The 16,730-nt window shown below is 34.6% G+C and overlaps 1 protein-coding gene across 1 annotated transcript in view; it reads right to left on the bottom strand.

Annotated features, from left to right (window-relative positions):
- CFAP54 (cilia and flagella associated protein 54) overlaps positions 1-16,730 on the bottom strand; it is a gene marked incomplete at its 5' end in the record, with an annotated part of 326,512 nt that overhangs the window by 119,143 nt on the left and 190,639 nt on the right. Inside the window, 1 exon segment of the mRNA XM_079142877.1 lies at positions 13,430-13,646. Within this exon segment, the coding sequence (XP_078999003.1) occupies positions 13,430-13,646 (217 nt within the window).

Genomic DNA, 16,730 nt, shown 5'->3' with positions numbered 1-16,730 from the left:
AGTAAAGTTGAAACAAAAGAAAACTAGTCAAAGAGTTGACAAACCAAAAAGTTATTTCTTTGAAAAAATAAATAAAATTGATAAACCCTTAGCCAAGCTAACAAAGAGAGAGAGAAAACTCAAATTACTAAAATTTGTGATGAAAAAGAAAATATCACGATGGACACTACTGAAATACAGATAATAATCATAGACTATTTTGGAAATTTATACTCTAATAAAATAGAAAATCTTGAAGACATCAACAAATTTCTAGAGACATATGACTTACCCAAATTGAATCAGGAAGACATAGAAAAATTAAGCAGATCATTTTCAAGCAATGAAATAGAAGGCACCATCAAAAGCATACCAACAAAGAGAAGCCAAGGACCAGAAGGATTTTCAGCTGAATTCTACCAGTCCTTCAAACAAACTAACACCAATCCTCCTCAAATCAGTCCATGAAGTAGAAAAGGAGGGAACCCTTCCAAACTCAATGAAGCTAGCAGCACACAAAACCAGATAAAGACATCAGAGAAAGAAAACTTCAGACTAATAATCTGATGAACACAAATGCAAATATTCTTAATAAAATACTGTCAAATCACATACAAAAATATATTTAAAAGATATTGTATCATAATCAAGTGGGGTTCATCCTAGGAATGCAAAGTTGTTTCAACATATGGAAATCAACAAATGTAATTCATCACATTAACAGACTTAAAAAGAAGAATCCTTGATTTTCTCAATAGATACAGAAAAAGCATTTGACAAAATATAGCATATTGTCATGTGCAAAAAACTAGAAAAACTAGGAAGAGTAGGAACATACCTCAACAGTATAAAACCTATATATGTTAAACCCAAGGCCAAAATCATTCTACATGGAAAAAAAATTGAAAGAATTCCTTCTAAAAACTAAAAGAAGACAAGAATGCCCTGTTTCACCATGTCTATTCAACACAGAACTTAAAACTTTAACCAGAGCAATTAGACAGAAGAAAGAAGTTAAAGGGATATGAATTGGGGAAAAAAAACTACCTATCCCTATTTGTTGTTATGATTCTATATTTAGAAGACCCTAAAATCTCCAGCAGAAAATTTCTAGAACTCATAAATGAATTCAGCAAAGTAGCATGATATAAAATTAACACCCATAAATCAATTGCATCCTATGCATCAGTGATGAATCAACTGAAAGAGAAATTAGGAAAACTATCCCATTCACAATAGCCTCAAAAAATAAAATAAAATACTTAGGAATCAATCTAACAAAAGAGGTAAAAGAGCTCTAAAATTAAAACTATGGAACACTAAAGAAAGAAATTGAAGAAGACCTTAGAAGATGGAAAGATCTCCCATGTTCTTGGGTAGACAGAATTAATATTTTCAAAATAGTTATCCTACCAAAAGCACTATACAGATTTAATGCAATTCCTATTAAAATTTCAATGATGTTCTTCATAGAAATAGAAAAAGCGGTCACAAAATTCATTTGGAAAAATAAGAGGCCCAGAATAGCCAAAGCAATGCTTAGTGAAAAAACTGAAGCAGGAGGCATCACAATAACAGAACTTAAATTATAGTACAGAGTTATAGTAAAAAAAAAAAAAAAAAAAGGACATGTTATTGGCACTAAAACAGACATGAAGACCAGTGGTACAGAATATAAGACACAGAAACAAACCCACATATATACAGTTATCTCATACTAGACAAGGCACCATAAACATACACTGGAGAAAAGCTAGCCTCTTCAACAAATGGTACTGGGAAAACTGGAAATCCATATGTAGCAAAATAAAATTAAACAACTATCTCTCCCCCTGTACAAAACTCAACTCAAAGTGGATCAAGGACTTAGACCACAGACCTTGCACCTACTAGAAAAAATAGACCCAACTCTCTACTGTGTCAGCTTAGAAACCAAATTCCTCCTAAAGGGCAAAAAATAAAATCAAGAATCAGTAAATGAATGCTATCAAATTAAAAAACTTCTTCAAAGCAAAGGAAACAATCAAGAACATGAAGAGAGAGCCTACAGAATGGGAGAAAATCTTTGCCATCTGCACCTCAGATAGAGCATTAATCTCCAGGATATATGAAGAACTCAAAAAGCACCCCAAAAATCAAATAACTCAATCAATAAATGGACAAAGAAATTGAACAAGTACTTCACAGAAGATAAAATAGGATCGGTCAACAAATATAAGAAAAAATGTTCAACATCTCTAGCAATTAGAAAAATGCAAATTAAAGCTATACTGAGATTTCATCTCACTCTAATCAGAATGGCAATTATCAAGAATACATGTCACAATAAATATGGGTGAGGATGGGGGGAAATGGAACACTCATACTTTGCAGGTGGGACTGCAAATTGGTATACCCACTCTGGAAAGCAGTATGGAGATTCCTCAGAAAACTTAGAATAGAACTACCATTTGACCCAGTTATCCCAATCCTCAGTCTATATCCAAAGGACTTAAAATCAGTATACTACAGTGACATGGCCACATCAATGTTTATAGCAGCTCAATTCACAATAGCTAAGCTATGGAACCAACGTAGGTGCCCCTCAACAGATGAATGGATAAAGAAAATATGGTATATATTCACAATGGAATATTACTCAGCGATAAAGAAGAATGAAATTATGGCATTTGTCAGTAAATGGATGAAACTGGAAACTATCATGCTGAGTGAAATAAGCCAATCCTCCAAAATCAAAGGTTGAATGTTCTCTTTTATATGTGGATGCTAACACACAATAAGGGGTAGGGAGGGAAGTATTGAAGTTTATTGGATTAGACAAATGGGATGAAAGGAAGGGAGGGGGTGGGAACAGAAACAGTAGAGTGAATCAGATATAACTTTCCCATATTCATATATGAATACACGACCAGTGTAATTCCACATCATGTACAATCACAAGAATGGAACATTATATTCCATGTATGTGTAATATGTCAAATTACACTCTACTGTCATGTGTATACCAAAAAAAATTAAAAATAAAAAAAAAACAGTGGATGTCACCTGGGAGAGTTAGAGTGCCTATCAAAACTTTCATTCCAGGGTGATTGCGTGCGAGGCCAAGTCTGCACACCCTCAGAGCACTGTCAGAGGTTTAACAATGTGGGAGGAAATAACACTTCCCTAAAATAATCTTAGTCAGTCACTAAACAATGAAGCACATTATAATAGCAAGCCCTAGGGAGATGGGGAGAAGAGTATCTCAAATTGATAAAATATGTTATATAAAATGTCCAGCTTCCAACAAAAACTATAAAATAAGGTAAGAGACAGGAAAGTATGATTCATATGCCAATAAAAGCAAGCAATTGAGCCTTTTTGGCAAAGCAACCAGATATTGAATTTAGCAGACTGAGACTTCAGCTTAGCTTAGAAATAGTTCAAAGAACAAGAGGAAACCATGATTTAACTAGTAAAGGAAGGCATGATGACAATGTTGCCTCAAATAAAAAACATTGATTAAGGAGAAATTTTTAAAAACCTAATTGGAAATGACAGTTAAAATGCACAATAACTGAAATTGAAGGAGTAACAGTTAGGGGTTCAACAGTAAATTTGGCTGACAGAAGAAACAATTAGTGAACTTGATAAATCAAAGAAAAAGAATGAAGAAAAATGAACACAATGAAATGTGAACTGTGAAGCACTATTAATACAGCAAATATGCATATGTGAGTACCGAGAGAGGAGAAAAGGAGGGGGGATATTTAAAGAAATAATAATAAATGTATCATGTTAATTTTTAAAAATATTAACATATATCCAGGATGCTGAACAAACTTCAAGTAGGATAAACACAAAATGAGCCACAAATAGACCATCAGACTAAACATTCTCAAAAGTCAAAGATAAGGAAAAAATCTCAAAAGAAGTAATAGATAAAAATGGCTTGTCACTTTTGAGCAAACTCCAATAAGATGAATCTCTAACTTCTCACCAGAAACAGTGAGATCCAGAAGACAATGGGATAACACATTCAAAGTGCCCAGAAAACTGTCCAACAAGAATCATATACTCAGAAAAGTTATCTTCCAAAAATGAAGGCAAACTGAATACCCCATGTGAAAATAAACTGAGAATGTTTGTTATCATACCACCTTAGAAAAAAACCAAAATGTGATTTCAGGGTAATAGCAAGAAAACAGGTGATAATTCAAATCTATGTGAGAAAAAAACAAAGGACAACAATAATGGTAATTATATTATGAAAAATAGTCTAAATATATATTTCTTCTTCTCTACAATGCATTTAAAGGAATTCGCATAAAATGATATGTATTGTTGTGTATATACATGCGTGTGTGTGTATATAATATATGCGTGTGTGTGTGTGTGTGTGTGTGTGTGTGTGTGTGTAATATATTTGCCAATAATAGCACAAACAAGTGGATGGGAGCAAAGCTGGACTGGACTAAGGAAATGATTACAGATGGTAAACATGAATCCAGAGGAACAAATGAAGAGGACCAGAAATGATAACAATGATTAATGTGACAAAAATTATAAGCATATATTTGTTGTGCTATCTTCATATTCCTTAAAAGTCATAAAATCATATAAACTAATAATTGTAAAAATATATTATTGACTCTGAAAACACATAGACTGAAAGTGAATAAATAATAAAAGATATCCCATGCAAGTGGTAACCAAAGGAGAACAGAGATGTCAATGCTTGTATTAGACAAAGTAGACTTTAAGTCAAAAACTGCCACAATAGAAGAGGTCATTATAAAATGATAGAGGGTCAATACCTCAAGAGGATATAACACTTGTAAAACATATGCACCTAACTTTGAAGTTCTTAAATATATAAAGCAAATAATAACATAATTAAAGGGAGATATAGAAGCAATACAATAAAGAAGAGACCTAAATATCTGACTTTCAAAAATGGAAAGATAATTCAGGCAGAAAATCAGTAAAAAAAAAATATACTTAAATGACATCATAAACCAAATGGATCTAACAGAAATATACAGGATACTATATTCAACAGTAGCAGAATACATGTTCTTCTTAAGTGAACAAAGAACATTCATCATGATAGATAATATGTTAGACCACAAAACAAGTCTTAAGAAATTTAAGAGGACTGAAATTGTATCAACTACCTTTTCAAATCATAACAGTATGAAATTAGAAATAAATAACAGGAGAAGCCATGGAAAACTTACAAACGTGGAAATTAAAGAACATGCTCCTGAACAACCAATGGGTCAAATAAGAAGCCAAAAGGAAAATTGAAAAATATCTTAAGACAAATAACAATGGAAATACAACATAACAAAACATATAGAATGCAGCAAAAGCAGTTTATAAGAGGAAAGTTTATGGTAATAAGCACCTATGTTAAGAAAAAAAAGAGCATAAAAACAATCTAAAGTTACACTTAAAGAAAGTAGAAAAAACAACAAACTAACCTCAAGGTTAGCAGAAGGAAGGGAATATTTTACAGAGATCAGAGATGAAATAAATGAAATAGGAACTAGAAATCAATAGATCAATAAAACTAAGAGAAGACTCAAACTTATGAATGACAGAGGATACATTACAAGTAATACCCTGGAACTACAAAGAAAGATAAGAAATGATCATGAACAACTATATGCCAGCAAATTGATAACAGAATAAAATGGATGAGTTCCTAGAAATATACAGCTTACCAAAACTGAATCATTAAGCACTAGAAAATCGGAACAAATTAATATTGAACAAGGGCATTAAATCAGTGATTTAAAAAGAAAAAACCCATTGAAGAAAAGTCCAGGAACTGATGTTTTACTGGTGAAATTTACCAAACATTTAAAAAAAGAGTTAATGCAAATCCTTCTCAAAGTCTTCCAAAAATGGAAGAGGAAATACTTCCAAACTCATCTTATAAGACCAGAATTACCCTGATACCAAATCCAGAAAAGGATACTATCAGACAAGAAAACTACAGGCCAATATAATATCCCTGATGAACGTAACTGCAAATAATCTCAGCAAAATACTAGCAGACCAAATTCAAAAGCACATTAAAATGGTCATACATCATGATCAAGTAGGATTTATTACTTGGATGCAAGGATGATTCAACATGCATACATTAATAAATATGATATACTACACTAATGAAATGAAAGATAAAAACCATATGAGCATTTCAACTGATGCAGAGAAAGAAACTGATGAATTTCAACATCTTTCATGATAAACACTCTCAACAAGTTAGGTATAGAAGGAATGTCACTTAACATGGTAAAAGCCATATACAAGCCCACAGCTAACACCACACTCAATGGTGAAAGTCAAAGATTTCTAAGACACAGGACAAGCAAGAATGCCCAAATTCACAACTTTTACTCAACACAGTACTGAAAGTCACAGTCAGAGCAATTAGATAAGAAAAGAAAAAAAAAAAAGAACACTCAACACCAAATTGAAAAGGAAAGAGGTAAAAATAAAAAATTCTGTTATTGCAGATGTTGTGATCTTACATAGAGAAATCCCTAAAGACTCAAAAAACAAAAACAAAAACGAAAAAGCCCAGATAGAACTAACACAAGAATTCAGAAAAGTTGAAGGATTCAAAATCAACATACAAAATCAGTAACATCTCTATATGCTAACAACTTTCTGAAAAAGAAACCAAGAAAACAATCCCATTTAAAATACCTTCAAAAATAAAATACTTAGAAATGAATTAAACTGCGATCCAAGATGGCGGACTAGAGGGTGACTGCATCTCCAGTCGCTCCAGAACCCAGGATTCAAGAAGCGGGGGCATTGAGAGACTCGGACTAAAATAGAGCCACGAGGTGAGTCTCCCCTACCGGGTGAAGCTTGGCCTGGGCAGCAGGCCCGAAGAGGGACGGCTTATCAGAGAAGGGCAGAGCAGCTAGAGTCTCCCCCAGGTAGCCCTGCTCACTCTGGTGGTGGGCTCCTCCCACACCACCAGCTTCTCGGAGCAGGCCACCCAGTGAGAGCCTTTCTGCACAGAACTAGCTTCAAGCCCTGAACCAGTAGCGGGCTAGGGGCAGCTTTCTTTGGAAGCACTGCATTATCAAGTTCCTCCAAGACTTCAGGCTACTAAAGGCTGGGAGGTGATACACTGGAAATCTACAGGGAAACTATAAGCCAATAGAAGAAATCTGCAATATCTCAGAGTCCCACTGACATCTGACCAATATGAGAAAACAAGGGAAGACAATGTCCCAAACAAACCTAGATACTATATCAATAAAACCCAATGACAGTACAGCAGAAGAAATGTCAGAAAGGGAGTTCAGAATGTACATAATTAAAACAATCAGGGAAGCAAATGAGGAGATGAAAGAGCAAATGCAGGCATTGAAGGAGGAGATGAAAGAGCAAATGCAGGCATTAAATGATCGCACCAATCAACAGTTAAAAGAGCAAATACAGGAAGCAAAGATCATTTCAATAAAGAGTTAGAGATACTGAAAAAAAACAAACAAACAGAAATCCTTGAAATGAAGGAAACAATAAACCAAGTTAAAAACTCCATAGAAAACATAACCCATAGGATAGAACACCTGGAAGACAGAACCTCAGACATTGAAGACCAAATATTTAATCTTGAAAACAAAGTTGACCAAACAGAGAAGATGGTAAGAAATCATGAACAGAATCTACAAGAATTTTGGGATATCATGAAAAGGCCAAATTTAAGAATTATTGGGATTGAGGAAGGCTTAGAGAAACAAACCAAAGGAATGAACAATCTATTCAATGAAATAATATCAGAAAATTTCCCAAATATGAAGAATGAAATGGAAAACCAAGTACAAGAGGCTTATAGGACTCCAAATATACAAAATTACAACAGACCCACACCAAGGCACATTATTATGAAAACACCTAACATACAAAATAAAGACAGAATTTTAAAGGCCGCGAGAGAAAAGAAACAAATTACATTCAGGGGGAAACCAATAAGAATATCAGCAGATTTTTCAATCCAGACCCTAAAGCTAGAAGGGCCTGGAACAACATTTACCAAGCCCTGAAAAAACATGGATGCCAACCAAGAATCTTATACCCAGCAAAACTTACTTTCAGATTTGACGACGAAATAAGATCCTTCCATGATAAACAAAAGCTAAAGGAATTTACAAAAAGAAAGCTGGCATTAAAGAACATTCTCAGCAAAATATTCCATGAGGAAGAGATGAAAAACAATGATGCAAATCAGCAACAGGAGGAACTAGCCTAAAGGAATAGCCAAATAAAGGAGAAACCAAATCATGTCAAAAAACAAAGATGAGTCAAATGACTGGGAATACAAATATATCACAATAATAACCCTGAATGTTAATGGCCTGAACTCATCAATCAAAAGACATACTGGCAGATTGAATTAAAAAGAAAAATCAACAATATGCTGCCTGCAAGAGACTCATTCATAGAAAGAGATACCCATAGACTAAAGGTGAAAGGATGGGAAAAAACATACCATGCACACGGCCACAGCAAAAAAGCTGGAGTATCCATCCTCATTTCAGATAATGTGGACTTCAAGCAAAAACTAGTCAGAAGGGATAAAGAAGGACATTACATACTGCTTAAGGAAAGCATAAATCAGCAAGACAGAACAATCATAAATATCTATGCCCCGAACATTGGCTCATCCATGTATGTCACACAAATCCTTCTCAATTCCAGAAATCAAATAGACCACACACAATAATACTAGGCGATTTTAACACACCTCTCTCACTGCTGGATAGATCGTCCAAACAAAAATTGAATAAAGAAACCATAGATCTCAATAACAAAATCAACAATTTAGACTTAACCGACTTATATAGAATATACCACTCAACAAAGAACAAATACACTTTCTTCTCAGAAGCACATGGATCCTTCTCTAAAATACACCATGTTTTATGCCACAAAGCTACTGTCAGCAAATACGAGAAGATAGAGATACTACCTTGTACTCTATCAGATCATAATGGAGTGAAATTAGAAATAAATGACAGAATAAAACACAGAAAATTCTCCAATACTTGGAGATTAAATAATACGCTATTATATGATGAATGGATAACAGAAGACATCAGGAAGGAAATTTAAAAATTCTTAGAAGAAAACAAGAACAAAGACACATCCTATCAAAACCTCTGGGACACTATGAAAGCAGTACTGAGAGGAAGATTTATTTCATGGGGCACATTCAACAAAAGAAGTAGAAATCAACAAATAACGACTTAACACTACAGCTCAAAGCCCTAGAAAAAGAAGAGCAGACCAACACCAAAAGTAGTAGAAGACAGGAAGTAGTTAAAATCAGAGCCGAAATCAACGAAATTGAAACAAAAGAAACAATCAGAAATATTAACAAAATAAATAGTTGGTTCTTTGAAAAAATAAACAAAATTGATAAGCCCTTAGGCACACTAACAAAGAGAAAGATGGAGAAAACTCAAATTACTAAAATTCAGAATGAACAAGGAAATATCACAACAGACACGAGTGAAATACAAAACATAATTAGAAGCTATTTTGAAAATCTATACTCCAACAAAACAGAAAACCTCGAAGACATCAACAAGTTTCTAGAGACATGTGAATTGCCTAAACTGAACAAGGAGGACATACACAACTTAAATAAATCAATTTCAAGCAATGAAATAGAAGAGGTCATCAAAAGCCTACCAACAAAGAAAAGTCCAGGACCAGATGGGTTCTCAGCCGAGTTCTACAAAACCTTTAAAGAAGAGCTCATTCCAATACTTCTCGAAGTATTCCATAAAATAGAAGAGGAGGAAACCCTCCCAAACTCATTCTATGAAGCCAATATCACCCTGATACCTAAACCAGACAGAGACACATCGAGGAAAGAAAATTTCAGACCAATATCCTTAATGAACATCGATGCAAAAATTCTCAACAAAATTTTAGCCAATCACATACAAAAATATATTAAAAAGATAGTGCACCACGATCAAGTGGGTTTTATCACAGGGATGCAAGATTGGTTCAATTGGTTCATCCGGAAATCAATAAATGTCATTCACCATATCAACAGACTAAAAGTTAAGAATCACATGATTATTTCAATAGATGCAGAAAAAGCACTTGATAAAATACAGCACCCCTTCATGCTCAAAACACTAGGAAAAATCAGGGTAGTGGAAACATTCCTTAACATTGTAAAGGCCATCTATGCTAAGCCCATGGCCAATATCATTCTAAATGGTGAAAAACTGAAAGCAATCCCCCTAAAAACTGGAATAAGGCAGGGATGCCCTCTTTCACCACTTCTATTCAACATCGTTCTTGAGACTCCAGCCAGAGCAATTAGACAAACCAAAGAAATTAAAGGGATACAAATTGGAAAAGAAGAACTCAAACTATCCCTGTTCGCTGATGACATGATTATATATTTAGAGGAACCTGGAAATTCCACCAGAAAACTTTTAGAACTCATAAGTGAATTCAGTAAAGTAGCAGGTTACAAGATCAATGCTCATAAATCCAACATATTTTTATACATAAGTGATGAATCTTCAGAAAGAGAAATTAGGAAAACTACCCCATTCACAGTAGCCTCGAAAAAAATAAAATACTTGGGAATCAATCTCACAAAAGAGGTGAAAGACCTCTACAATGAGAACTACAGAACACTAAAGAAAGAAATTAAAGAACACCTTAGAAGATGGAAAGATCTCCCATGTTCTTGGATAGGAAGAATTAATATTGCCAAAATGGCCATACTACCAAAAGTGCTATACAGATTCAATGCAATTCCAATTAAAATCCCAATGACGTACCTTACAGAAATAGAGCAAGCAATAATGAAATTCATCTGGAAGAATAAGAAACCCAGAATAGCTAAAGCAATCCTCAGTAGAAAGAGCGAAGCAGGGGGTATCGCAATACCAGATCTTTAACTCTATTTCAAAGCAATAATAACAAAAATGGCATAGTATTGGTACCAAAATAGACAGGTAGATCAATGGTACAGAATAGAGGACATGGACACAAACCCAAATAAATACAATTTTCTCATACTAGACAAAGGTGCCAAAAATATGCAATGGAGAAAAGATAGCCTCTTCAACAAATGGTGCTGGGAAAACTGGAAAACCATATGCAACAGAATGAAATTAAGCCCCTATCTCTCACTCTGCACAAAACTCAACTCAAAATGGATCAAGAACCTCGGAATCAGACCGGAGACCCTGCATCTTATAGAAGAAAAAGTAGGTCCAAACCTTCAACTTGTTGGCTTAGTATCAGACTTCCTTAACAGGACTCCCATAGCACAAGAAATAAAAGCAAGAATCAACAACTGTGATAGATTCAAACTAAAAAGGTTTCTCTCATCAAAGAACACTATCAGTAATGTGAAGAGAGAGCCTGCAGAGTGGCAGAATATCTTTGCCACTCATACTTCAGATAGAGCGCTAATTTCCAGAATTTATAAAGAACTCAAATATCTCTACACCAAGAATACAAATAACCCAATCAACAAATGGGCTAAGGAAATGAACAGACACTTCACAGAAGAAGATGTATAAGCAATCAACAAACATATGAAAAAATGTTCAACATCTCTAGTAATAAGAGAAATGCAAATCAAAACTACCCTAAGATTTCATCTCACCCCAATTAGAATGGCAATTAACAAGAACACAAGCAACAATAGGTGTTGGCGAGGATGTGGGGAAAAAGGTACACTCATACATTTTTGGTGGGGTTGCAAATTAGTGCAGCCACTCTGGATAGCAGTATGAAGATTCCTCAGAAAGCTTGGAATGGAACCACCATTTGACCCACCTATCCCACTCTTTGGCCTATACCCTAAGGACTTAAAATCAGCATACTACAGAGATACAGCCACATCAATGTTCATAGCTGCTCAATTCACCATCGCCAGAATGTGGAACCAACCTAGATGCCCTTCAGTTGATGAATGGATAAAGAAACTGTGGCATACAGTGGAATATTACTCTGCCATGAAGAATGATAAAATTATGGCATTTGCAGGCAAATGGATGAAATTGGAGGATATCATGCTAAGTGAGAAAAGCCAATCTCAAAAAACTAAAGGACGAATGATCTCGCTGATAAGCGGATGAGGACATTTAATGGGGGGTAGGAGGGGTTAGCGTTAGGGTTAGTGTTAGGTTTAGGGTTAGGGATAAGGAGGGTGGTAAGAATGGAGGAAGGAAGGACTGTATAGAGGGAAAAGAGGGGTGGGAGGGATGGGGGAAAGGGAAGAAAAATATCATAATGAATCAAACAACATTGCTCTATGTAAATTTATGATTTTTAATAAAAAATAAATAAATAAAAAATAAAGAAAGAAATAAAGAAATTAAACTAAGAAAATAAAAGATTTATACACTGAAAACTATAAAATATTAATGAAAGGAATTGGAGAAGACACAAATAAATGGAAAGACACTCCATATTCACCTATTGGAGGAACTAATAATGCTAAAATGTCTATACTAGTGTAAGTAATCTGAAGATACGATGCAATCCTATCACAATTCCAATGACATTATTAAAAAAAAAAAATTCTAAAATTTGCATGGAGCCACAAAAAACTCCAAATAGTCAAAGCAATGATGAGCAAGAACAAAAAATTTTGACTTTTGGGGTCTATAGAAAGAATTAAATCACAAGTAGGATTTATTTCAAGAATGCAAGCTTGATTAAACATACAAGATCAATTAATGCAATGTACCATATTGATAAAATTTTGAAAAATATATAATTATCTCAGCAGATGCAGATAAATCACTTAATAAAATACAATGCTCTTATGATAAAATCATTCAACAAACTAAAAGAAAAGTTCCTCAGTTCAATAAAGGATATCTATTTTAAAAACCCAGAGTTAACATAAAACTGAATGGCGAAAAACATCCATTTTTAAGGTTATCCCTAATACAATTGAAAAATGGCCCATAAATCCTATCCATGGATATCTATCACAAAGAAATACACACTATGTCATACGGATATGTTGCAATGCAGTACTTTTCCTAGAAACAAAATGCAATGCATCAATAGGGCAATGATTGAATAAATCATGTGATACTCACAGACTAGAATACTATACAACCACTACAGTGGACCAAAGCCAAATCAATTGTCTCTGAGAGGCTTCAGTGGACGTTTTTCTCCATGTAGAATGCAAGATGCAGAAAACTGGGTATATACTATTCTATAAATGACAAATTTATATAAAAACATGGATATATATGAATGGACATGTTATACTTAGACATATGTATACATATATATGTGTCATTATATCTTAGGGTAAAATATGAAAGAATGATATTCTCAATTGTTCATATGAATTAGTAGGGGTGAAGTAGGGCATAGTTGGGGAAAGGGAGGAAAAAGGGAAATAGCAAGAAATAAAACAAATGATTACCTTTCAAGTTAGGGACAGTTGGTTTGCTCCGCTCAGAGCCACCAAGGCTTGCTCCCTGGTAGAGTATTTTCAGTGAATTTTCTGGCACACAATTTATTGTCGCAGCCACACTTGTGAAAAAATATGCCTTAACCAAATAAAATTTATTTAGAAGATGTGGTTGACCAATTGTAACCAGAACTACAGGCAAGCCTCTATTTATTAATTCATCGAGTGCCTAAAAAATGGAAAAATGGGGAGGGGAGTAAATCAGTAAAAATTTTAAAAGATATTATTAGCTTCTTTCTCCAATTGCATTCCCCATTTTGTAATGGATGAAAGAATACAGGAAAAGACAGGAGGTTCCATAAATGGCAGGTATTATGGTTAAGATTTTCAATTTTTCAAACATTTATATTATTTTTATTGGTGCATGATAATTACACAAAGTAGTTGGATTGTGTCATATTCATACATGTACATAATATAATTTGATCAATTTCATTCCATGGTATGTCCACTTGCCCTCATCTTCTTAACAGTTTCTCTTCGATTTTCATGAGATCCCTTTTTTCTCTTTAGCTTCTACATATTAGAGAAAAAATACAACGCTTTTACTTTTTGTAGATGTCTATTAAGTCCAAAGTATATTGTTTAAGTCTGCAGATATAGTATCTTTGCTGATTTTATATATGGACGACCTATCTATTTGTGAGAGAGATGTACTGAAATCACTCAGTATTGTTGTATTGGGACACATCTGGGGCTTTATGTCAAGTATCCTTTATTTTATGTAATTAAGTGCACCAACATTTGGGGCACAAACAATTATTATCATTGTACCTTCCCATTGGATTGTTTCCTTTACTAGTAAGCAATAACCTTTCTGTCTCTTCTGTCTAATTTTGGGTTAAACCCTGCTTTGTTGGAGAGAAACTATTCCTACTTGCTTTGAAGTTCCATTTGCATGGAATATAATTTTCCATTCTTTCCTTTTCAGCCTGCAGATGTCTTTGCCTATGGCATGTGTTTCTTTCAGGCAACATATAGCTGAGTCTTCTTTTTTAATCCAATCTGCCAGTCTGTGTCTGAATTATAGAATTGAGACAATTTACATTTGGCTTTATCATAGAGAGGTGTTTATTACTTCTTGCCATTTTTATTTATTCCTAATAATCAATCAAAATTCTCATTTTCTTATCTACTCTTTTAATGAGATTTATTCTTTCCTAAGTGATCTGTCACTGCCCACCAATTTCTGACCTATGTTTCATGTGCTAGCCCTGCCACATGAGAGTGAACTTGATCCTCAGAGTGAGGGAAAGGATACTTCATCTAAATAAACAGCAAGAAGTCATCATCCATGCACAAAGACCACTCTGTTTTAGCATGAGTAAATTAAAGACACTTAGAAATAGTTTGAAAAGAATGAAAAGACAAGCAGTCTCCCCACCCAGCTTAGAATCCATGGTCAATCATACCCCTCCTTGTACATATCATTAATTCCCTTGCCTGGCTCTCTTGCACACATACATCCTTGGTAAAATCATAGGCACAACTCTGAAATCAAACTTTAAGCCATCTTAGGGTTCACTATTGAAGAAGACTGGAGAAGATCACACAAACACACAAATGGTCCTATTGTAAGTCCTCACTCTGAACCTCAGTGCTGCCTAGTAATCTCTAAATTTTGCCAGCCTATACACTCTCCTTATCTCCTATTCAATCATTTCAATGCCCTTCTCTCCCCTAAATTCTAATGGTTTCCTCATTCTCCTTCTCCCAGCTAATGACCTCTGCTTCCTCCATTAAACTGAGAAAACTGAAGCAAAGTAAAGCATGCAGACCTCACTGCTCCAACTAGCTCATCCACCTAAGCATCTACTCCCCAGAGTTCCACTTTTCTTCCCATTGCCTAAAGCTATTGCTCTACTTAGGCCATCATTCCTGTCCCCATTAATTTTCTCAGTCATTCCCTCCTGCATCACGAATGTTTCCCACACAGACATTCCTATCAGCACATAGCCATCATGTCATCTCCTTCACCTTAAAAACCAAAACCTTTATAACCTAATTTCCTTTTTGAGTTACTCCTCTAATGCTTTGCTACCTGGCACAGCAACTCTCTTAACAATTGTCAATATTCTTAACCAATGTAACTCCACATCATGTACAGCCACAAGAATGGGAAGTTACACTCCATGTACGTTATAATATGTCAAAACACATTCTACTGTCATGTAACCAAAAAAGAACAAATTAAAAATTTTTTAAAAGAATTGTCAATATTCTAGTTTCTATCACTTTGTTTGCTTTTAAACTCACTCCATCTCTACATTCAAACCCTTTGGTCAAGATTACCAATGCCTACACTTGGTTAAATCCAATGTTCAATTCCAATGCTCATATACATGCTACTTCTAACCATTACTTTATATGCACATTAAACCATCACATCATCATCTGTAAATTGCATTCTAATTTCAAAGATGTTAAAAAGAGAAAAAATCATGTTTAAGACTGAGTGACTTATGATACTTGATTTTATACTATTGATCATCTCCCTCCTTCTAAAGTGCTTTTTTCTCTTGGATTTTGGGCTATCATGCTCCTTTTGTTTCCCTCAAATCCTACTAGCCCCTGCTTTTCATTCTTCTTTGGTGGTTCCTTCTCTTATCCTGTACCTCTAAATACTGTAATCTCCCAGGACCTAGTCCTCACTCTCTCCCCTTAGATGATCTTAAACAGGTTCTTGGTTTTACTTCATCTAAAGGCTAATGAAATCACAAGCATTTCTATCTAGCTCCAATCTCTCTTCTGGACTCAAAATTCACAATATGAAAAACTGACATCTCCTCCACTTAGATATCTAAGACATATCTCAAATTCCATGCGTCTAAAACTATATTCCTCATATCCCCTCCCACCCCACCCCCTACACACAAGCTTCATGAAGACTGAGAATGTGTCTATCTCGTTAATTGACTGATGAATTTAAACTATTGGGAGAATCAGAACAGTGGATTCAACAGATTAACCAAAGTTGTCCACACCTCTGCTCAAATCTCTCTAGTGACTAAGTTACAATGTCCCTTATAAGTCCCTTCTTAATTTGACCTCTCTGACTTTATGTCTTATGGCTCCCCACCATCATTCACACTGCTATAGACACTTTGCTCAAGAAGTCTCTCAGCGAGATAAATAATCCTGCTTCAAGGCCTTTGCACTTGCTATTCCCTCTTCTAGATTGTTCTTTCTCTAGATTGCATATGACTTACACCTTTACCTGTTTCAAGTCTGTTCACAGAAGTCATCATGGTGA

This window comes from Sciurus vulgaris, assembly GCF_902686455.1.
Source record: "Sciurus vulgaris genome assembly, chromosome: 5".
Taxonomy (NCBI): Eukaryota; Metazoa; Chordata; class Mammalia; order Rodentia; family Sciuridae; genus Sciurus; species Sciurus vulgaris.
This window is presented reverse-complemented; position numbering and strand designations above follow the sequence as displayed.